The sequence below is a fragment of the Musa acuminata genome, chromosome BXJ1-8 (genome assembly GCF_036884655.1).
Source record: "Musa acuminata AAA Group cultivar baxijiao chromosome BXJ1-8, Cavendish_Baxijiao_AAA, whole genome shotgun sequence".
Taxonomy (NCBI): Eukaryota; Viridiplantae; Streptophyta; class Magnoliopsida; order Zingiberales; family Musaceae; genus Musa; species Musa acuminata.
Window position 1 is genome coordinate 1,449,264 of NC_088334.1, and position 24,679 is coordinate 1,473,942.

Consider the following 24,679-nt stretch of genomic DNA (forward strand, 5'->3'; position numbering starts at 1 on the left):
TAAATGTATAGATTTCTATACATTAATACATGATCTTCCCATGTATTCACAAATTATTATTCTCTTCCTAATAACCCCACACATCCATAATAGCAAAGTATCGGAAACATTTATACAGGAGGAATCTGAATAAACCACAGCAGCAATCAACTACTGGACTATCTTGCTAAACCACAGATCATGTATTTGTTTCTTCTCCAAGGATAAAAAGAAGGGGTAGGTGTCATTTATAATGTAATACATGAAACAAATATTTAGCATGCCAATAACCATTCATCTACAAGAAGGTGACAAGACCTGCAAGGAAGATGTATGTATGTGTTTGGAATGATTTTGAATACCTATATCCAGAGTCTTGAGCAGGTTGGAATGGTCTGTTTCTGTGGGCAACAGAGTGCTGAAGAGTCTGCTAGGACTAGTAGAAATGGTGGAAGAAAGGCCACAGAAACAATGTTGGGAAATTTGTCGATGAGAACATCACTTCGACGTCATCGCATTAAGTCTGGCATAGGAAGACATCAAAATCTACATAGTGCACTGCAAATACGGGTAAATAGGAACCTCATAAAACTTCCAAGGAAAACATCACACTACAAATCAGTCAAGTTCTTTTCCAAGATATCACGATTTAATTGCTAGCGAATCAAAACCAATGTAGGAAAACTTTTGCGACTCCCATCAAGAAACTAAAATCTTTCTATCAGCATCCTGAAATTTTCAGCTAAGCACTTCAAGATGAACTCATGTAATAATCATTTCTATAGGGAAAGATAGATATTAAAGTCTATTGCATTGGTTAAGATGGATATAGCATTTGATGCAATGCAAGCAAACACATCTCTCAAATGCATTCCACAAGGTTATGGTCAATTCATTTGAATAAAATACGTCCACGATAATTTACTTCATGCTCTCAAAATCTGAGATACTTTCATCAATAATTAATTATGATGATAGAAAATATAACCCGCATATAAGGTGCAGTCTGCCACTGCCATTGAGATTTATCTACCAAGATACACATGTAAACATGTTCCAGAGCCTTCAAAACAGTAACAAAGCTAATGAACACATGTTAAGAGTCTACATGAAAATACACAAGTTCATCAGCAGATCCGATATCTTGTAAATTATTTAGCTAATCATATAGCACATTGGCTGAAAGAAAACAACCACACATCATACACAACACCACTGTGGCTAAGTAGAAAATATGTAAGTGTCTTTGATCAAATTTTCCAGTTTAAACACACTATGAAGGTTTAGATTATAAAGAAGAGTGAAGTGGCTCAAAGTCTAATCTTGACTACTACAAAACCATCTCGTTAAGCAGTTCGCATTGCCACATTAACCTCAAGTCATGTTCCTCGCTACCCCAAGATCACTTCTTTGTTCCAACTTTGTGAAGACTAGCAAAGTAATGAAAACAACAAAGCCAAACACCATCTGCTTACTCTCTCTTTCGAAGCTCTCCATCACCATCCTCTGCGAATGGAGTAGCACTGTGGCTTGCCAATTTCTCCTTGATCTCTTCCTTCTGGTCCACGCTCCCTGCCGCCTTTTGCGACCCTGTCAACCTCGCAAGCATAACAAAAGACATCCCGCCGAGCACATTGTTCAAGCACCTCAGCACCACCACCGAAGCCTTGAAACCGGCGGACGGCAACGCCTTCTCCATCACGAACTCCACGCCGTTCAATGTCTGGTAGCGGAAATTACTGCTCAATCCCATGTGTATCGCCCACGTCAGAGCATTCAGCACCGTGGGAGGAGGCTTGTTCGGCGTCTCGAACTCGGGATCCATCTTCTTGCGCAGTGCAATCAACCCGTTCGATATGGCGGTCCCCGCAAGGCCCGCGGCGAAGCCAACGGCGGCAAAGGTGGCGCCTTTGTAGACGAAGGTGCCGAGCCGGGAGAGGAGGGAGTAATGGCCGGGTTGGAACATGTGGCTGGTGGGACAGGCGGCGAAGATGCCGGGAAGGGCGGAGGAGGCGGCGGATGCGGAAGTGGGAGCGAGGAGGTACATGAGGACGAAGTTAACAATTGATCCCACGACCAGGGTGCAAAATACGAGGTCGAGCTCGTTGAGGCCGAAGTTGGGGCGCGAAGCCATGTCGCCGAGGACGCACGAAGTGACGCCGACGAGCTCCTCCATGAGGACCTTGAAGGGGAACTGGGGATCGGCAGAAACCCTAGAACGCCACCCCTGGAGGAAGAGGCCAAGGGGGCCGCTAGGATCGGACGAGGCCGGCTCCCCGCGGTGGCGATCATCGTCAGGGGCGCCATCGCCGCCGCTTCCGCCACGGCCGTTATCACCGGGGCCATTGGGTGGGATCGAGGATCCGCCACCGGATAGCACGGCGGAGTCGGGGGAGGTTAGGCTTTGCGAGAGGCTAGGGTTTGCGTAGCGGGGAAGGAGGAGCCGGAGGGAGAGGGAAGGGAAAGGGCGGGAAGAGGAAGGGGGCGAGAAGGAAGGGAGGTGATCGTGATGGGTTCCTCCAGGGAAGCGGCAGATCCCGGCACGGTTTGGGAGCGAGGAGAGGCGGAACTGCGGGGCGGCGGTGGCGGTAACCATGGTGGCGTAGTTCCCAGGCGAGAGAGAGAGAGTGTGAGGGGATTCTTAAGCAACGACGAACACTGTTCTGGTCCTCGATCGATTCGCTGCTTTTAAGAGCACAGAAAACAGATCGATGAACGAATGAAACGAAAAGTGATGCGACCGAGCGAATGAAGACATACGTTTCATACTCGTACATGTGAGAGACACTTGCTGTTTCCTGTAAGCGAGTATATACGGACGGAGAAGCCGCCACTACGCGGACTTTTTGAAGTTCCCCGTCCAAGTCGGACTTCGTTTACCCGATCTGCCCTTTAGGGCATCGCAGTGATGGATGGTTTTGGTGTGACATCATTAGTAATTATGTTTCCTCGAAAGGGGCATTTGGGGGACAAAATATGGGATTTAGAGGATTCTTTTCTTATAAGGGTTTTGTTTGATTTAGAAATTCTAATTTCTCTCTTAGAATGTTAGGAAGAATCATTACAAAATGCAAAAAGCTTGGAATTACCAATCGAATTTATCATATAGAAATTGGAAATTACACTTCCAAAAGGAGCTTTACATTTCCATGGAGTATTTGTCTTTGTAAATTTCAACATAGCATACATGTTCCTCCGAATATAAATACAAAATACCCTAAAATACTCATAATGTTCTCATAATTTTTAAAAATACACTAATCTGAATTAGAATTTTAACTAATTGTTCAATTGACATATATTATTATAAGAATTTACATGCAACTTTCTTTAATTTTACACGAATATATAAATGAATAAATATGAAAATTACTAAGTTGGAATGATATCTATGCTAATTATATAATTTATAAAATACTGAATGTATGAGATGAGACAGTAAGGGTCTATTGTGTAGAAAGAAACAGTATCAAAGATACAATCTTAAGTTCTATAGAATAATGAAGGATGATGATATTAGATTATGTGATACTTTATAATTAGATAAGATATATAATGAAATTAATTAGATTTTGATGATCACGAATAGAAAAGAAGTCTATATTATAATAAAAATCATTGGGCATGTCACCGATGGAAAAAACTTTTCTAATAACTTATTTTAAACTCTCTTCTCGTCTATAAATAGATAAAACCTCTAAGGATTAGACGATTATAGTTTCTCTATAACTTTTATAAACCATCAATGATCATATCAAAAGATAAGAAAATAAGAGAATGAGAGTCTAGTTTTACTTATATTGAGAGTAATTTTTTGGATTAAAAATGATGCCTAAGTCACATAAAGATCACTATATCATAAAAATTGATATAATATTATTTGATTATAATTATGAGATTTTGAGCCCATGGCTCTATCTTCAGTGGATGATTGCAGAGTGGGGTGGATTTTGTCCTACACAATAATAATAATTACGTCCACTAATAACAAATTGGAATCCCATATATTAAAATATAAGTTTAATTTTTTTAATAAATAAAATATATATTTTATAATTTAATTTAATTTAATTTAATCAAACCAAAATTTTAATTCAATTCGTCCTATATTATTAAAAAGTTTATATCATAAATATCATTCTAAGCAATCAACCGCACACCAATTTGGACCATCTGCAGTGGGGAAAACCATCAAACTGCGACGGTTTCGTCACCCGTGGTTTGTGTACCCGCACACATGTCTTCCTCTTCCAATGGTCTGAGACGAAGTCCCACAAGGCCGCACATCCCGATCTAATTAAAAGCAGCGACACAAGACATCAGAATCAGTGTGCTCTCCGTTGGCTGATGAATAACCACCAACTTCTTCATGCTATTTATGCCCGCAATCTCACCTTTATCTTCGTCTCATCGCCTCCAGCTCAAACTCAGATCTCGACATGGCTTCCCTCGTTCTCATCCTGGCGGAGCTCCTGCGGCCGGAAAAGGCCAAGCTGCTCACCGCCGCCGCCAACTGCCCGCCCAGCGCTCGCTTTTCTCGTGATGTCGTTGCTGCTGCTGGTGCTGCCGCCGGGAGAGGAAGGAGCGACAGGTGCGGGCGGACGAGATCGTCTTCTGAGATCGACAGCAGCGTCGATGCGTTCGAGGAGGATCCCACCGAGGCGAAGGTCTCCGTGGAATCCATTTGGTTTTAGACTTCTTGTTCCGAGTGACGGTGGCTGTAAGTGGTGGTGTCTTTGATTTTTGAGTGTCGTGTAGCTCTTTGAATCCATCGCTCGACGAACAGCTTGTGGACCTGTAAAAATTAGATGGATGTGTTTATATCATTTTCTAAGTCCTTTCAGATTCTGAATTCGTGATGATTTTGGGCCATTGTGACGTTCGTGATGCTCTTATTATTATTATTATTATTATTATTATTATTATTATTATTATTATTATTATGATTATTATCTAATAAAAATTAAATCGTCTGTCTATATTCTGACATTATATCAGTACCAACAAAAGATGCCACACGGTATGATCGTCTGTCCTCATACTATTTGACGTCGTATAAGTCGATGCCATGTCTCGTAGAGTCATTTTAGAAAATTCGAAACGATGTCACATGGTATAAAGTCCATACAAATCAATTGGCACTTGCACACAAGATACAAGCCATCCTTATTTTGAATTGATTATCATTAAATGATCATGTACAATCGACCACCCCTTCGTAGGTATAAAAGCCAATTCTCTAACCAATGAGAGGAGACTTTATACGTTCAAATTACATTTATTATATTCAAGTATAATTTAAATTTCAGAGAAATCAAGTTGGGAAGTTTCTCTCCCGTGAGTACAAGAGCTAGCTACAAAGAAACAGATGGTAAGACCCATAACTCAACCCGACTCAATGCTCACTTTCATCGCTTGAGTTTTCATGTAAACAACTTTATACATTCGGGATAGAATCAAGCTATGCTTTTACGATAGCATAAATATAAAAATAACATCCACTCATTTCTCTCGTACTCATGTTTTCCCATCATCCTTTCTCTCTTCAGTGACCTTTTTCTTGGAGATTAATCCTGAGGGTGATTTCATTGTAGAAATTAAAGATCAATTAGATCAATTGACCGAGATGTGTGTCAGTGCAATTATATATAAATATAAATATAAATATATCATCCCCTCTCATATATATCATTTATCATCTGCCCAATTCCAAGATTAAGCAGATTTGTTAGGAGAAAATAATTCACTTCACATTTACGCAGTACATTAATATCATTAAACTCGAAATTTCGACATCTTGAAAATCTTATAAAAATAAATAAATGTTATTTTTTATATAAACAACATAAATTAACCCAAGCGATCGATTCAGTGAGCTATTATCGACATTTGCATACGGGATTCCAATAGGATACTTATCGTCTACGTATAGTACTCGCAGTTTTGCCACGTGTTGGTTCCCCGCCAATTTCTCTACGTATCATATAAAGAAGACACTAATCATCTACGTAGAAATCCCGATTTCTTGGCGCCAAAAATACAAAGAAAACGAGGGAGAAGATAAGAGCGAAAGCATATTCTTTTGTAGTCAAAGGACGGTTGGTTCCCGCTAATTTCTCTACGCCTCTACTCGCCCTTCTCCAACTCATTCCCTCTCCCTCTTCCCATCCAAACCCCAAACTCTCCCTCCTACCACCAATATCCACTCTGTCCTCCTCCTCCCTTCCTCTATCATGCGACCGCCTCCTCGTCCCTTGTAGCCGATCACCTCCTCCTCCTCTTCCTCCTCCTCCTCCTCCGTCATGGGCAACTGCTTCACCAAGGAGGACGCCGACTCCGCCTCACCCGATGCCGCCGCTGCTGCCGATTCAACCTCGAGCTCTGATTCCATTGACGCCGCCCCCATCCAGAACGCTCCCATCTCCACCGCCACCTGCACCTCGCCGCCCAAGCCGGCCGCCATCGGCCCCGTGCTCGGCCGCCCGATGGAGGACGTCGGCGCCACCTACTCCCTCGGCAAGGAACTGGGGCGAGGCCAGTTCGGCGTCACCCATCTCTGCACCCACAAGGCCACCGACGAGAAGCTGGCTTGCAAGACCATCGCCAAGCGGAAGCTCGCCAACAAGGAAGACATCGAGGACGTGAGGAGGGAGGTCCAGATCATGTACCATCTCGCGGGGCAGCCCAACATCGTCGAGCTAAAGGGGGCCTACGAGGACAAGCAGTCGGTGCACCTCGTGATGGAGCTGTGCGCCGGCGGGGAGCTCTTCGATCGGGTCATCGCGAGGGGCCACTACACGGAGCGGGCGGCGGCGTCGCTGCTGAGGACGATCGTGGAGATCGTGCACACGTGCCATTCCATGGGGGTGATGCACAGAGACCTCAAGCCGGAGAATTTCCTGCTGCTGAACAAGGACGAGGACGCGCCTCTCAAGGCCACCGACTTCGGGCTCTCGGTCTTCTTCAAGCAAGGTTTACTTTCTCCATCCTCTTCCTCTCTTCCTTCTTGTTCTAGCTACTATTTCTGTGTTGATTCAATGAAACTCTGCTTTGCATCTGCACGAAACAAGGCAAATTCTGCTATGAGAATAGCTAAACCTTCTAAATTGCTTTCCATTTGAATGGTGTAATAGCCACCACTAGAAAAGGAATTGAAGCTAAGCATAGACATGAATCCATATCCAACTCCAGCAGCTTTCTGAGATTCTTCAAATTCGACTATGTTTGCAACATACAGTGTGATCTACAGTATGTTGTCTTTAAACAGTTAATGTTCATCTTCTCCAACACTTTCACCCATCTAATCCTCATGGACTACAGGCAAGCACCGAAACTTTAATCTTGCCTGCTCCTCTCTGTACACGGATCTGAATGTGATGTTACAATATTGAACAGTTCAATCACTTCTACTGAGTCTTCTGCATCTTTGTTCATCACTTCGGTGACCTCTAAACAGTTTTACTGTCTACAGATTATCATGAAATTTATTTGCCATTGACATACTGCTATCTTTTCCAGATTTTTTTTTGTTTAACCTCAATTTAATGCTGTAAATTTCACTAAACCTGTAGCAATTAGCATAGGGAATGATGTTATCACCTACTGCCATAGCATGTCAATTCAAGTTCATAGAGCATATGTTCTCTTACCATGATTTCTCCCATAGAAAGGAAGATAATATAAAAGACCTCTTCCCTGATCTGCAATAAATGCTTTCTCCAGACTGATATCATATTACCTTTTACAGATAAAGCCTACAAAATATTTAGGTAGCCTTTGCTCCAACTGAACAAATAATAGTCCAGCAAATGAAGCATTTTTATATCAAAACGAGTTTGATACTATTAATGCATTAAGAAATTCTGTACTCTTGCATTTTTGGGAGGAATTGTCTTTAGTGTTTTGCTTATGCAGCATTTAGTCTTATCTGGTTCGCATGTCATCTATAGCTAACAACTTAATTAAAATCTGTCCAAAACAGGTGAGGTATTTAGAGACATAGTTGGCAGTGCATTTTACATAGCACCTGAAGTCCTCAAGCGAGCATATGGGCCAGAAGCTGATATTTGGAGTATAGGGGTGATGCTCTACATTTTCCTCTGTGGAGTTCCTCCATTTTGGGCTGGTAATTTTCTTTTATGCAACTTTTTACGGTTTATACTCCCTAAATTGTGAGAATGAAGGGTAAAACTAATATTAATTCCAACAGAATCTGAACAAGGGATCTTCAATGCAATTCTACAAGGACAGATCGACTTCACAAGTGATCCATGGCCTAACATTTCACCTGGTGCCAAGGATCTTGTCAGAAAGATGCTGAAGTTAGATCCCAGACAGAGGCTAACAGCATTCGAAGTTCTCAGTAAGATTTATTTTCATCTCAATGGCATATTTTGTAACTTACCAGCATCAATAGCTTATTTTTTGCTTGACGAGGACTTGATCTAGGCCAACAGTGGTGCTGTGCCCTAATTAAGCATACTTCAGTTGTGAATCAATCTGCAAGAGTAGGTTTCATTTATTTTCATATGCATAGCAGAACATTTCTCAGAGTTTTCTGCTTTTCATGATAGGATTTCTAGGCTTCATTTGTCATAGTAATAGGCACTGATGCATGTTTAAGATTTTTAGTTATGTTTCTTCCTAGCTTTGCTGGTGCAGATTGTAATGGTACTGTTTGCAATTGCATTGCATAAATCAAATTTTGATTATTGTAAAAAAGACTAATTAGTTAGCTGCAAATCTTGGAGTAAAAAAATTTATCCAAAGAGAAAAAAAATGTATCCATATTTCAATCAGACATGTTCTGATCACTAGGCAAAGGCCAAATTGGTAGTCAACATAGTATTTACTTGTTCTTGACAAAATCAAGGCAGACTTAATGTCGAAGACAGAGAACATTCATTTCTTATTATTCTTTTCTATTCCTTTTGAGGGGTGGACAAAATGCCATATAAGTTATATCCAGAGTCTCATACCACATGTATAGTCTCTTGCTATGTTTTTGAATACACAGCTTCTTTCCTTGGATATCTTGATGATAATAAATACTGCAGATAGTTCTCATCTAATTATGACTTACAATTCAGACCATCCATGGATCAAAGAAGATGGAGAAGCACCTGATACGCCACTTGACAATGCTGTTCTCAACAGACTGAAACAGTTCAGAGCAATGAACCAGTTTAAGAAAGCTGCTTTAAGGGTAAACTTCTTGCTTTCCTGTTGACATATTGCATCAACTCAAGGTCCACAGAATTTGCTATATGATTGACTAGTATTGCTTAGTGAAACAATTCAAGGATCACTAGTGGAGATGGAATCATACCACACCTCACCTTTTTCTTTTAGAAATTAGAACCACAGGTAATTCATTGACCTGGATGTGATACTAATTAACTTTATGGTCTGGATTCAAGTTTAACAACAAAACATAGTAATTAGCCGGATATCGCACAAGATTTTCTTTTATTTTGAGCATGAAAGCTTAAAAAGAAATCATCTTTTCATTCTAAAAGAAAATCTTTTTCAAGGAAAAACAATTAGAAAGCTGTTGGGTCACTTTTTGGAAGAAGAAAGGCATTCATCAGTCACAAGGGTCTAGTTGTGATCTTTTAATGCATTTTTATTACTAAATTTAAATATCTGCAGGTAATAGCAGGATGCTTATCAGAGGAGGAGATCAGAGGCCTGAAGGAAATGTTCAAGAATATGGATTCTGACAATAGTGGAACCATAACTCTTGAAGAACTGAAACAAGGTCTTGCTAAGCAAGGAACAAAGCTATCGGAGTATGAAGTCAAGCAGCTAATGGAAGCTGTATGTTCTATATGCATTCAAATCTTTCTAGATAATTCAATCAATGTAGAAGGAAAGAGCCTAACTGTTGCACTAACTCTTTGGTTCTATAACAATATAATAACTTCTTAACACAGGCTGACGCAGATGGGAATGGAACTATCGATTATGAGGAGTTCATTACAGCAACGGTGCACATGAACAGAATGGATAGAGAAGAGCATCTATATACAGCATTCCAGTACTTTGATAAGGACAACAGTGGGTAAGTTTTGACCACACTGAGAATTCCATACAACTTATCACATGCCATGAGCATTGCTAATGTTGGATGATAGATCAAACAATTTGATGACCTTATCAATTTCTGATTAGTTTTATTTATTCTTCTTTAGATATATTACAATGGAAGAACTTGAGCAAGCTCTGAAAGAGAAGGGGCTATACGATGAAAAGGAAATCAAGGACATAATATCTGAAGCCGATGTGGATAATGTAAGTAGAAAGAGACCATGCAACAGCATGAATCAGCATATTACTAGATAATTAATGTAGAGCTCAGAGGCCTAGCCAATTTGTATATGAATAGCTGTTTGAAGAAACAAAACTAACATGATCTATTTTCCTGCTCTCTTGCAATATACAGGATGGAAGGATAAATTATGATGAGTTTGCGGCCATGATGAGAAAAGGGAACCCGGAGCCAAATCCAAAGAAGAGAAGAGATGTGGTTCTTTAACCATATACAGAAAAGAGGAATGAGAGGAACAGTGTTGTATCCAATATTTTGGCATGCTGGAGAAATAATTCATAAGATTGTAAGCTAATCAAGAGAGGACAAAAGAACCTGAACAGCTTCATAGTGAATTCTATTCATAATCTTCATGTACAAAATCTTGCTTGTGGGGATTGAGTTAGGTGGAGAAAATCTAAAACATCTTGATGGCTTTTGAAGGTGTCAGCTTTTCTGAAGTCCATGATAGAAATAAGCAATCTTATGTGAGCTAATCCCTACAATAGATTAATTGATTTAGAGAATTTGCAAAGTGAATAGTGTGTAAACCTCCAGCAGCTGCAAATGGATCTTCTTAACATACATGAATGCATTTTTTTTTTAACAAGCTGAAGGTGTTGTTAACCTGAATAAAATCCTTCCTCATTGGCAGAGTATGGTGGAAAATAATCTATTGAGAACCTCACTGTTCAAATGATATGGGATGTGAAATATAAATAACATTGACAGCAGAAATGGTAGAACATGAAGTTTAGCTTCCTTTTGCAGTGGATATATGAAATGGTTTTGCACTCCATGCTGAAATGATGACAACTATATTTGGCATCCTTAATTCTGTAGTAATACTTATCAAACTGTGGATTGAGAGTGAGAAATAATCTCAACACAGTTTTTGAGTTAAAGGAGTCTCCTGCCGAACAATTCTTGAAGTAGAAGCTGGTAAAGTTGTAGAGGTGTGATGAATTAAGATCAGTTGATTAGGTAGGCTTTCCAGAAAATGATATATTATGCGCATATCGGTGATATTTATCGAAATATTTGTCATAAGCTTATTCTGCTATGGAGCATCAGCACTAACTATGTGGATGATGACATGAAAGCTGCATGGTTTAAACCAGTTCACTGTCTTCAATCTAACATATGCATCACAACCATCATTTTTAGATACGCAAGAAGATCTCGAAAGAACTACCGAAGAAACAAGGAATACATGGATCCCAGGAAGATCAAATACATGATTGCTGGCTTATTTATTTTCTGGCTACCTTGGCTCATCTTGATCTTGATCACTGACGAAAAAAATAGTTGCGGAGCAGATTTAATGGTTGCTATATTTGTTTACGCAAAGAGTACTGCCCCATAGTGTTAATTCAGCATAAATGAACAATTGAGATTGAAAACAAGCTCAGCACACCTCTTGGCCTCTCTTCCACCAATTTGCTTTGCATGTTTAACTGAAGTCTTCTTACAAGCTATAAATAGAGGGGGGGAAATGGAGGGCAGAGAAAAGAAAAGGAAAACAATGAGTGAGAAGAAACATGGACATCCTCGAAAGTAGGTGAATTGAAGGTTGAAACATTCCTCCATAGGCTTTAGAAAGATCATGGAACAAAGTGGTGGTCATGGTTTTGTCAAAACCAATCCTTCTTGGCATGCAAAGGCTTCTTCTATAAATCCATGTGTTCGGGTTGACAGAGAAGTTCTCCAAGCATTTCCCATCCTCCCTTTCTAGGGAAGAATCATGGCGAAGCGCTTGGAGGTACATGATTTAGCAAGCATAAAAAAGAAAAAAAGAAAAAGATTTTCCCTTTGCTTCTTTGATGTTTGAAACGATTTGATAATTAGTCTTCGAATTTTTTAGCACGAAGATCATACCTTTTTTGTTTTGTTTTTGATAATTAGTTCTTTAATTCTCCTTTGTTAATATCTGAAGTCAGTAGATATAGATAATCGAGCATTACCACCTGATGAGTTTCATCTGGTGTAACAATACATCATGAAAATTTTACCTTCTTATTCTTACTCTTTAAAGCTTGTTTTTGTTTCCCTTTACTGTTATCCTCAGTTGGAGATGGTTGACTTAGCCTTGCTTTGTCACTTTCTTACTATAGTTTTTTGGAGGATCAAGCTTTTTTCGCTTGTATTAACAATTCTCTTCTCAAAATAGCCCAGCTGTTCTTCTAAGCAAATTTGAAACATGTGCTTGTTCACTGGATATCAGAGCAAGATATGAAATAGAATTTTTCTTTCCTTTTTTTTCATTTTGGAATCTGTTTAATTTTGAGCTAGTGCCAAAAATGTTTGAAACTTCAGATGCATGTGAATTTATTTCTTTTTCTTTGTTTTCTTCCATCAGACTAAGAACTACAGGTGGATATGTAATGCACCTAGAGAGAGAATGAGAACTCTTCTATTTCTTTCAGTCATTTAGATTTGGCACCACTCTCCCTTATTTCTTTAAGCTTTGCTCAAGGAGTTGGCCATGTTAAGCTGCTTCTTTTTTCTCTGTTGCAAGTTTATCTGATGTCTATTACTGGAGATACTGCCTCAATGTTGTGATCCATAGAAACTCTGCATGACATGTCAAGATGCTTTTCTGCAATCCTACTATTAGACATTGAATGCTTGAAGCATTTGTGTTCCTTTGCCTCTATGTTCATCCGTTTACCGGTTGAATTGTCTCCTTTCAGAACAAGGAATGGAGGTCTGTTCCTCAATTTGGAGGGTGGGATCAAAAGACAGCTACACCCGACTACTCCATGGTCTTCTCGAAAGCTCGTGCAAACAAAAAACACAATAAGGCTGAGTTCAGGCCCTCAACCAGCCTCGGAACTGAAGAGGAGTTCATGGTTTACCAACGCTATAAAAACAATGAGTCCACCAAGGTAAGAAATGGTTCTTCCTTACTGCATTTCATTTTCTTTCACTATTTGATCCAAATTTCAGTTTGCGGATGATATGGTTTATTCGCTTGTTGGTTCTTCTATACATTAATCTACGACAACTACATGTAGACCTTACGACGAAAAACTTAATCCACTCATAATTCGATAGACTGAAAGCTCACATGCTCTTCTACTAGTGTTCATTGAATTAGATCTTAAATAGTTCATAGACTACTCGAATCTGATCTTAATAGTGATACATGTAATAGACATAGGTGAACCTTTTTTTCAGTCCTAACCAAGAAAACTTACCAGATCTGCAGCAATGCAGGATATATGGTAATAACACAATGTTTACAGTACATCCAATGGACTTCTTTCCATCTATGATTATATGTGAGAATGATAGATATCTATTACCATAAGACATTTAGGATCTTGCTATAGAGGTGGTAAGGCAAAACCTAATACATCCTTTATTGAACTCTTCAACATTTTGCATTTTATATGTTTCAAGGATCACAACATTGAGGCAGTATACATGCAATTGCATTTTTATTGTATCATGTATGTTCACCTGAAGTGGCTTCTATAATTGACTTTTAATTGAGTTCAATCTCTTCCAGCATTACATTTTGCATGTTTCAAGGATCACAACATTGAGGCAGTGTGTACGTACAATTATCTCAAGTGTTTTTGCAGGATCACTACGTTGTATACTTAGGCAAGGAAACAGTTTACGCATGCTGCAGAGCTTTCAAATATATACATGTTGAGCATATGCTGGTTCATTTTATAATTGATGTGCTTTTCGGGTTATGAAATCAATTCACATCTTGAAATTATAATTCTTGGAGATAATGGTACAATTTTCAATCTGGCGGCATCTCTGAACATCTCTTAGGTATCGAAACTTAAAAAGTTTGCTTCAGTCTAAAGGTTTTCTAATGCAATCTTCAGGGCATTCCAGTGAACCATATTGGGGTTTTGCATGTACCATTGTGAGGTCATAAGCTTGATTTCTTCTTTCTCTAAGGCAATTAAACTTGATTTGTACTTAGGCATCTAATAGGATCATAAGGTTCCGACATAAGCTCTCACATCAATGAATAGTGTAGAGTTATCTCCGTAGGTATCCTGCATCAATGAACCAAAGTTGATGTCGAAGTAATTGCACAAGTAGGATCTTTAATTATCACACGCAGGCTCAATGCAACACACTTATCTCCAATTGATAAATGGTGGTGCACATAATCACTCCTCCTGAAACAATAAACTAAGATCATCATCTTGTCATATGACATTGGTTAAGAACCTGGTTTCGGAAAGAGTTTAACTGCTCTGAAGGTAATGTGTTCCAATTAATTAACAAGAAAACATCCTATTCAGTACAAATATCTTCATCTACCTCAGTATTTGAAAAGTCTATCAAGAACCAATGATGAATCATAAGACTAAATATATTCAGAGCAAGGTAGGGTATTTTAAGTGGTAAATATAGGACATAGAGAATAAGTATCAAATTATCTAAGTAGATATTTTCTCCTAATTTCTTTTAATCTGGGCCTTTTTTCTTATATCTTAAAATGCAACCAAAACGTTCTCTCCTTTTATGTTGTACCATTCCCGTGACACAAGATTGATACGTAGCGTCAGAACATCGATACATCACCTCTTTTTAGATGTCTTTCCTTTCGGTTTTGGTTAATTTTTTAAGTCTGAGGAATATTAGTGTCAGATGCTTCTCTAACCTGCACTGTTCAGATCTTACCTTAACAGGGAAAACACTTTCAAGGTAGGTGGCATCTCTAGCTTTGATTATAGCACTACTACATGAGATTTTACTTCCCTCAGGATAATCGACTAGAAAATTTTGTTTTTATTGTTGTTTTAGGAATTGCCTATAAGGAAAATTTTAGAATTAATATCCAGATGTAGCGCATGAAAACAAACACAATTTTTCTTTATGATGGAATCACCTCATTTGATGTGTTCTCCTTGCATAAATCAATACAAGTACCTTAATCCTCTTCGGAAACCAGTTTGTGTTATGGCCTTGTCAAAAAATCTATTAAGGGTTTCATCTTTGGACTCAGATGCCATCATTTTGAGTATTCATATATGAGGCTCAATTATCTGTTTCAGCTGAGTAGCATTGCAATCTGAATCATAGATGTCACTTTGGTTCAGCTCTAGAAAACCGGAATCTTGGACTAAATTTGGAAGTCTTTCTTCGACTTGATGTAGAAATAAAATCTTCTAGTTAAGATCTAGAAGTGGTGTTAGAAATCAGATTCTATAGCATTCATGCTTTAGTGCAAGGGAAAAATCAACTTTCTCGAAGAGTTTCAAGAACAAACCTCACCTAATGAACAGATAACCCCTCAGTGATTAGAGTCTCTTTGTATTCATGCTGTAAAAGAACATAACCAGTAATGATAACTCCATGGAGGCACTGCACATCAGAAAGTGAGTAGTATTTTTTCTTCAGGTGTTGAATTCGGATCCAGACATCCTGTTTCCAGGGTTAGAATGCAGTCTCAACTCTCAACAATTACTGTCACATTTCTTCCTTCTGTTTTTTAATGTGCTGAAATCTAACTACAGATCTACAAAGTGAAAGATAAAAATAATCAACATTCCATCAAGCATAGTAGCACCAAGGTTCATTACATTCTCTTTAATCTCTTCTTTATCTGTGCCACTCTTACACTCATCGAGCCATGGCATGAGATGAACATTAAATACAAATATAGATCCCGATAAGCTCATTGGATCAGTAAAAACCGGTCGGTGTGTATATGTTCGACTGGTATTTTGAACCGTGCCAAAAATTTTACTAGGAAATTTGTTCTACAATTATGGTAGTTTGATATAGGGGATATTGAAATCAAAACTGGTTGTTCATTAACCTTTAACATCTATGTGCAGAAAGGGAAGAAGTCTCTGCGATATCTCAGCTGCTTCATGGCCTGACTCTGAAAATGAGATGGTGTCATCAGTTTTCAGCAGCTTGCAGACTGTGTATGCCGAAGATCGGGGGGAGACTGATTACACCAAAAATCTCATCATCCCTGTTAAAAGAAGTGTCATGTGTGTTCTCCAGGATTTCATCTGTCTTGTATGCTCACCATGTTTCTCTACATTGTATCGAGCAAGGCTGGCCGGTATATATATCCATTAAAAATGCTGATTGCAAGAAAGATGTGTGTTGTTGCAATTCATTTAGAAAAAAATTATCACGGTTGTTTTTCTACCTTTATTATTATGTATCTCCAGAAGAAGTTAATATCTTCATATCAATCAATGCAGTAGTATCAAGCAACCTAATGACTGGAAACATGAGCAATATGATGCTACATTTCAGAAGCACCTTGCCCTGTAAAGTTCACTTCATCATCAAGTGTTCTGCACAAGACTCCAACTTGCAAATTGGTAAAACAACTACTAGAATTGGGAATCAGTACAGTGATCTTTCGATCTTTGCATGCATTTGAGTACAATGTTCACGATGCAGGTGTGTCAGCAAAGAAACTTGGTCATCCAAGACATAAGTTGACCGTAAAGAATCTGTAACAGAGAAGTGGAGGCAGGTAAGACGAAGCTGATAGATTTGGTGTTGACCTGTGACTTTGCTACTGATGAAGCAGAGATACGAACGAGGAGAATTCGATGCTCACGATAAATAAGATTTCTTTGCTTCGTCTTCTCTCTCCCTCTACGTCATGCCTTCGGTCAGCCAATAACCCCTCGCTAAAACCGGATGTAGATTTCTCCTCTCTGTTCCGGAGAACAGCAGCACGTCGCCCCACCATGAAGACGGTCCCGGTGGCCATCGGCCGCGGGAGAAAGGTCGTGCGGATCCAGTGCACCGACGCGGACGCCACCGGTTCCTCCGGCGACGAGAACGAGGCTGCCATGCGCCGGGTCAAGAGGCACGTCCAGGAGATCGGGTTTGAGGTGGCGGCGGCGAAGGCGAAGGCGCAGGTCGACAGGCGGCCGCTCGCGGCGGTTTCGGGCTCCTGCTGTGGGAAGCGGTTCCGAGGCGTCCGGCGGCGACCTTGGGGCCGATGGGCGGCGGAGATACGCGACCCAACGCGGAGGAAGCGGGTGTGGCTGGGGACCTTCGACACCGCGGAGGAAGCTGCCGCCGCGTACGACGCTGCTGCAATCAGGCTCAGGGGAGACAACGCCGAGACCAACTTCGCCGCCGGAACGGCGGCGGCGGCGGCCGGAAACAGGGACTTCTCCTCCGTTGGGGAGGCGGCAGCGGCCGGAAACAGGGACTTCTCCTCCGTTGGGGATGCTGCCGCCTCCGACAACCCGTTCTCCTCCCCGACGTCGGTCCTCTGTAACGGCATGGACAAGACGCCGTTCGACGTCCTGGGCCACGGCGACGTCGACGCTTTCGGGCTCAGCGTCGATCCACCGTTACACACAAGGGAGTTGTACCCACCGAAGTGGCCGTGTGGGGACGCAGGCGACGAGTTCACGGAGTTCGCCGCGGAAGATTTCCTGCCACCGGCAGCACCTTCGAGTCTCTCGAATGCCGATACTGCCCTTGCCTTGTCACAGTCGAAACGAGAACATATGGCAAGAGTGAACGGTAAGTCGTGCTACGTACGTGTAAGCCGTGTATTGTCGCCAAATGGTGTATTGTCGCCAAAAGTCGTGCTACGTACGTGTAAGCCGCCATATTGCGGGATGCGTGGCACCATTTGAGCCCTCGATCGGAGTGGCGGGAGGGCACAGCTGTGGGCCCGCGGCCTGAATCCTCCGGCTCCCTCGATCGGGAGATACGTGGCACCATCTCGAGATTCCCATCTATGTAGAATTTTTGCTCCCTAATGGATCGGATCCGCTGGGCCCGCACCAAAATCCGAGATAACTAGCTGAAACAACCCGCGTCCAAGAAGGGTACAACGTCGGGTTCGGATCAATCATGCGGGCATCGTCAATGTGCGGCCCGCTTTGGTTTGGGTCGGCATCTGCCTATAAAAGCAGAAGAAGGAAGACTGCCGTTTGACCTGCTCGGTCGACCAAGTTTCCTCCTTCTCAGGCCTCAAACTTGACTCACCATCATTTTCCTCAGATCCATTTGCGGAGTCATCGTACCCCAGATCGTTGCACTTCGGATCGGGATACTGCCGCGGAGATCGATAGTTCGCATCATCGCCACCACCAGGTACGAACTTGAAGCGGATCTTTGTAGGTTCATTCCCCTGCCCTCGATTCTTGCTGGATCCGTCGGCAAATTGAGATAGATCTTGCCTTCTCATTCATTTTTCCACTTAATTTTCCCGTGTGAAACTGTTGCATCTATTCCTGGTCTTAATTGTTCGTTTTTGTGGCAGATCGGCCTGCATACACGAATGGGAAAGTTTTAAGGCAAAATTATCGCTTTGTCATAATATATGGTTTTTCCGTTGATAAGTTAACATTTGGTGTGACGCCATAGACTCGCGAGAAATTATCTGCTTTGACGGTGGACGTACGGTTTTGCCCTTTCGGAGCTTATGAGCTCCAAAAGGTGCTTTGGGCCACCCACACGGTACACACACCACTCAAGTGTTGGACTGCACCATTGACTTACAGATTGGCACTCCCCATATTTAGGAGTAAGAGAACCAAGGGCTCGTAAGGTCGTCGAGTCATCCTTATCCTCAGAGACATCTTTTGGAGCTCACGAGCTTTGAAAGGGTAAAACCATACCGGTATGCCCATCGCCCAAAGCGGACAATTCCTCATGCACCTACAGGGTCGTACCAATGACGGATCGACCAAATGTTAACTTATTAGATTGGTACTAGAAGAAGGGCATTGGGCTCTTGGCTCCCCTACGGGAGGGAGCACTGATAAGGACATTTAATCTCACATTCGTTGAGGTGTAGGGAAATCAAGAGCTCATAAGTCCGTCGGATAATCCTTACCCTCAAATGCTCCTTTTGGAGCTCACGATCTCCGAAAGGGCAAAACTGTATAGGTATGCCCATCGCCCAAAGCAGATAATTCCTCACGCACCTATGGAGTCGCAACAATAGCGGACCAACCAAATATTGACTTATTAGATTGACGCTAGAAGGAGAGCCCTAGGCCCTTAGCTCCTCTATAGGAGGAAATACTGATAAAGATATTTAGTCCCATATTGATTGAGGAGTAGAGGAACTAAGGGCTCATAAGTCCATCTAGTCACCCTTACCCTTAGATGTGCTTTTTGGAGCTCACGAGCTTCGAAAGGGCAAAACCGTGTAGGTACGGCCACCGCCCAAAGTGGATAATTCCTCGCGTGTCGACGCGGTTACACCAATGGTAGACCGATCAAATGTTGACTTATCACCCGTGATAGAAATGTAAGCTATGGAATACGATTCATTATGACAAGCAATAAATGGGCGGTTAGATTAAGATATCATTATTTTGGGAAATGGGTGGTTCATGTGGAGGAAAATAAATGAAACAAGAGGTAAAGAACGAAGATTCAACGTTTTTGAGACAAAATGAAGGTGTTGAAATTGTTCTCTCTCATAGTGAGCCCTGATCATGGATTTGACCCATATTGGGTTTCCTTGTTCCAAGTGCCACTCAGGTACATCAGGATCCTATCTAGGGGTGGCAGATTGTCTTGAAGGCTGAATGACAATGGGCGCACGAGACACCTAGCAAGGGTTCAAACCTTTGACTTGCGAGAAGGGGATCCAAATACATGCCCATCAGGCTTGCTGGTCGGGTGTGATTTGACCCATATTGTTGAGGCTTGAAGGATTGCTAGTGAAGTACATTGTAAATGGAAAAGGATAAAATGGGAAGGAACATAGCTATTTGAAAAAGGTTTGGTATAGAAGTACTGAAATTCAAAATTGAACAGATGGAAGCAATGTGTTGGAATATAGAAGTGGGGGATATTTGAATATCTGTAGAAGTTAGAGGTGGGTAGGGTAGTGGGTCATAATGGTCAGAAGTCCAACAATTTTCCCTTTTGTAGTATGTAAGTGTCAAAAATCATTATTTGTATAAACTATTCAAGAGTGAACATTGACTGTATGAGATATAATGCAAAAGTTTCTTGACAATATATGCAAACAAGAAGATATTGGAAAGAATCGTATCAAAATACTCTGCAATAATTCAATTCTTGACTAGGTAATCTTAAATGATACATTTGGCAATAAAGCTTGCATGTCCTAGTTACATGAATGTTGAACTTAATCTCAAGCTATAATGAGAAGTGGGACAACCTTATATGCTGACACAAGTGGTTTTCCACAAGTACTCATTTAGTATACATATACTTTCAAAAGCTTTGCATGAGTATTGCTCAAACTGAAGTATACATAACAGTCAACCCTATCCGTTTTCAGTGTTGTACTCTTGGTAACATGGCCATGGTCTCTCTAAATTGGTTTCTTATGCAATAGGCTTTGGCCATTATAAAAAAAATTGCAAGTTTGGGTTCTGCCATATACTGCATTATATGGTTTGATTTCTTGGACATCAACAGAATTGTGCTACAACCTAACCAAGGTTAATTTCATTTGAATATTAGTACTCTCTATTTTGCTTCTGATAGTTATTAACTGCAGTATCCTCATAGCGTGCAATTTGTTTCTTTACCCGTAATTTTGGGCATGCTTTACTTTTAATTGGAATTTCTTTTCTCAGTATCTGATTGTTTGCATCAGTTCATGAACTTTAACTTTTACTGATGTGTTCTTTCTTCAGTTTTTGTTTTCCCAGAAGCAGCTGGTGGTCTGATTATTTGGACTCAACTTCTAACCAGAATGGGAAATTGTTCAGGAAAAGTGAGAAATTATCCATAGATGACATCAGAACTCATGACGAGTGCTATGAATTTGTAGTTTTAAGCATTTTGTATTGTGGATGTTTCTTGGATCACATGCTTTTGGTTGTTATCCACTGTTTTTATAATCAATCTCAATATCCTTTTTTAATTCACTATTTATTTGTGCTTTTCAGATATGTTTTTCTCATGGTTCAGAAGTCAATGCATGTGAATGAATTTAACTGTGCATTGTATGTGTTGTAGAAGGAAATTCTGAATTTAGTAAAAGATTATTGTGGTTTATGGAGTATGTATATGAGTTAGCAATGGTTCTCTGAGTAGTAATGTTGCAGCGATAAAGCCTGTGACTTTTAGCTTCATCAAACATATTATTATCCACTTACATGATTTCTTCTCCAGTCGCATTTTTCATCTGTCTCATTGCAAGAGCCTGCAAGTTCATGCTTTATCCGTTGACCGCTAGAGGAATTTTCATCGTTGTATAAAATGTTATTTTCACCTATCGTGCATATATCAGATGATTTTCTGGACCTGAACGTCTGACGTTGCATATTTTTTACCATGTTCCTCTGGAAATTACCTTACTCGTGTTACATATATAGATGTTAGTCTCAGGAGTTGGTGAATATTCAGTAATCTTTTCTATTTTTTTCCTTTTATTTTAGAAAGGTGGAGGGGGTGATCTTGAAGATGAGATAAACTTCAGAGGTGGAAATGTGCATGTAATAACTTCCAAGGAAGGCTGGGACCAAAAAGTTTCGGAAGCAAACAAGGATGGGAAGATAGTAAGCAACTTGAAAAGTTCCACTTATTTATGTACATTCATCACATTAACAAATATGATCATAGAGTCCTCTTACACAAGCAGTCAACACCAAATATTAAATGATCTCCTACTGCTTGCATTTGCACATACAAGCAGTCAATGTAAGTTTGCAGTTTTATGACTGAAATTCATATCCTGTTCTATGTTATGAATTTGGTTGAAATTGCACAACCAATTGAAGAAAGGAACTCATTAGGGGATGCATTTCTTAGAGGTTGCTTTTTCAGTCTTTTCTTTCAAAAGGTCAAAAGATTCCACAACTATTCTCTTTTGTCCCAAAGGCGGCAGGTGATAATGGAAAGAAGCCTGTGCTGCCTGGTCAAATATTATAAATTGATTTTTTTAATATCAGAATTAGATAGTTCATGTGAAGACATCTTGCATATGTTAAGTTTCATATTATTTGCATTCAAGAAGTATTGGTTAAATGTACATGAGCACTATAAATTTATATTTGGTCTTTTAAAAAGTAACCTAGCTAATTTCGATACAAAGACTATCCTCCTTTGCACTTGTAAATTACTTGAGACTTAAGGCATATGCAAATTCTTTCGGACTAGGAATCTCAAAGTTGCAGGCTTTCATCCCGGGACCATGCTTCTTTAAGTCCTGTTTGCTCTGGTGACATTTTAACTGTCAGAGATAGATCTGCATATACCCTCTGAATACTTAACCACTGTTGAACCTGTTTCACTTTAGCTTATGATATGAGGTTAAATTATAGTCACAAAAAAGAATAACTTCAGTGTTTTTGCTGTTGAGCTTGATTTAATAGCAGAAATAAAATCTTATATTCATATATCAACATTGTTTCTTCGAAAATCCAAGTATAGAAAGCCTGCATTGTTGAAGTGGATATTACTTGTAAAATCAATTACACGGCCATTGGCAATCTTTGTGTAGGGTTTGATATACTTGGATGGGGTCTGATGATGTTCGTCTTCATTGTGATCTAATATAAATTTATCATTCTAGTAAGTGCCCTATATACCTGGTGATTTTAAGCCTGATCTTCTAACTACATACCTGGTGTGATGAAAGTGCTTTAGAAAAAAAGGGACTCTGAAAGTGTCAGTTACATGTTGAAAGCAATAACCCTGAATATTCAAATTTTTATTTTTATTTCTGCACATACATGTAGTTTTTTTGTGATATATGCCTTTGTTCCCACAGGTTATAGCAAATTTTAGCGCAGGTTGGTGTGGCCCATGCAGAGCGATGGCACCGGTGTATATGGAGCTGTCTGAGAAGTATCTTTCACTGATGTTTTTGTCGATAGATGTCGATGAGTTAACAGTAAGATTTGCTTCAACCTTTATTTGATCCATTGCATTTTCCGGTCCATTCTGCTATAGATTTGAAAGTGCACTTACTATTATGTCACTTATCTTTTACATGAATAGGTTATTAGTTTTCTACTTGCCTGATTTCGTTTATCCTAGTTTTTACCTGCTACTCCTTCCTTATCTCGAATTAGTACATTTGTCATCGTTGAGTATGCTTAAAGCTATTGATTGAGACATCTCTTATTCAAAGCATGGGAAATGTTTTGATTATTTTTCACTAGAAAAACTTAGTTGAGACGATGGGAAAAAAGGCAAATCAGTTTACCATAACATAGCATTGTCTTAAAAAAATAAATGTCCGTCTTAGTTTGGGCAGGGAATTCTAAACTTTGTCTTCTTTACTAAGTCACGGTTTAGGTTCTGGATAAGGCTTGGAATAAGATTTGATGCTTATAGAAAAGTTTATAGAATCACTATCTATCTGCCTTTTCCCAGCCTTTGCATTATGGTATCCGTACCCCATTAGCATGGTGTTAAATGTTATTTCTGCATTACCAAAGCCAAGAACTTTCCAACTTGAGCACCGGTTGGATAGGCACTCACCACTGGCAGAGAGAAGATGAAACATATAGGCATTAAGCTACGTAAGGAACTTGTGCATCAACAATTATTTCAGCTTTATGAAATTCATAAATTTGTGGAGTTAACAGTGCAATTTTTATAGAGCTTATAATCTGACCTCAGATGACTCACCAATCTTCCTAAATGCAAAGATCAAAGGTTTGAGCTCATCGAAACTGCAAAGGTGCTTGACTTTTAGTTTTCTATTCAATTTTTTTGCAAGCGGAGAATAAAAAACATGAACTCCGGATAGAAAACATTTTGTTCTTGAGAAAACTACTAAGTAGCGTAAGAAAAGCTTAGAAAGCTTATCAGTAACTGAGATGCAGCCAACATCTAGTAATCTTTGTCTCATATATCGTGGTGAGCTCTTTTCTGCATGTGATGCATAATAAAACTATAAAAAATATAATTTCAGAAAATTCTGATAACTGCATCCTTATGATCAACTTCAGTGTTTTTTATTTTTCCTCGGACTAAAACTTCTACTTGTGTGATACATTCATTTATTAGGAAATTTTATGGATCAACAGATAAAAATAATGGAAATTGTTCACCATATTTTCCTGGGTAAATATTTAAGTTGGATCATGTTTTGGAAGTCAGTTGTAGAGAATTTATATGGTTATACATGTTTCAGGAATTTAGTTCGTCATGGGATATCCATGCGACTCCAACATTCTTGTTCCTGAAAGATGGGCAACTGCTGGATAAGCTCATAGGTGCCAACAGATCTGACCTGGAGAAGAAGATAATCATGTTTGTTGATTCCTGCTCCAAAAATTCAAATCTATAATGCCAAGTCCCTGCACTCTAAATCTTTTCTGTCGAAACAATTGTCAGCTTATCCGCCATGAGAAAACACATCTGTACCATGAACTCCTTTTGTTCTATGAATTGCATCAGTCGTGGTTTTCAAAATGACCTCTCTTCCTCGCCAGTCACCATGAATGGCCAAATAATCTAATT

The 24,679-nt window shown here is 39.9% G+C and overlaps 3 protein-coding genes across 4 annotated transcripts; 2 read left to right on the forward strand and 1 right to left on the reverse strand.

Annotated features, from left to right (window-relative positions):
- Positions 1-159: 159 nt before the first annotated feature.
- Positions 160-2,631, reverse strand: LOC103994088 (protein RETICULATA-RELATED 3, chloroplastic). 2 transcript variants are annotated; one of them, XM_065194509.1, is made up of 2 exons: positions 1,455-2,631; positions 160-502 (listed from the first exon to the last, which is right to left on the reverse strand). In XM_065194509.1, the coding sequence occupies exons 1-2, from the start codon at positions 2,573-2,575 to the stop codon at positions 478-480; spliced, it is 1,146 nt and encodes a 381-aa protein (XP_065050581.1). In that variant the 5' UTR covers positions 2,576-2,631; the 3' UTR covers positions 160-477. The 2 variants fall into 2 exon arrangements, with proteins under 2 accessions (XP_065050581.1, XP_009412651.2); XM_009414376.3 differs by having other exon boundaries at positions 160-537.
- A 3,506-nt stretch (positions 2,632-6,137) lies between these two features.
- On the forward strand, positions 6,138-10,707 carry LOC103994392 (calcium-dependent protein kinase 2-like). The gene is made up of 8 exons (XM_009414714.3): positions 6,138-6,951; positions 7,961-8,104; positions 8,189-8,341; positions 9,069-9,184; positions 9,631-9,798; positions 9,915-10,042; positions 10,173-10,272; positions 10,424-10,707. The coding sequence occupies exons 1-8, from the start codon at positions 6,282-6,284 to the stop codon at positions 10,514-10,516; spliced, it is 1,572 nt and encodes a 523-aa protein (XP_009412989.2). The 5' UTR covers positions 6,138-6,281; the 3' UTR covers positions 10,517-10,707.
- Positions 10,708-16,648: 5,941 nt separating this feature from the next.
- Positions 16,649-24,650, forward strand: LOC135680532 (pathogenesis-related genes transcriptional activator PTI6-like). The gene is made up of 5 exons (XM_065194512.1): positions 16,649-18,361; positions 20,896-20,975; positions 21,643-21,762; positions 22,977-23,099; positions 24,351-24,650. The coding sequence occupies exon 1, from the start codon at positions 16,849-16,851 to the stop codon at positions 17,896-17,898; it is 1,050 nt and encodes a 349-aa protein (XP_065050584.1). The 5' UTR covers positions 16,649-16,848; the 3' UTR covers positions 17,899-18,361; positions 20,896-20,975; positions 21,643-21,762; positions 22,977-23,099; positions 24,351-24,650.
- The last annotated feature ends 29 nt before the right edge of the window (positions 24,651-24,679 follow it).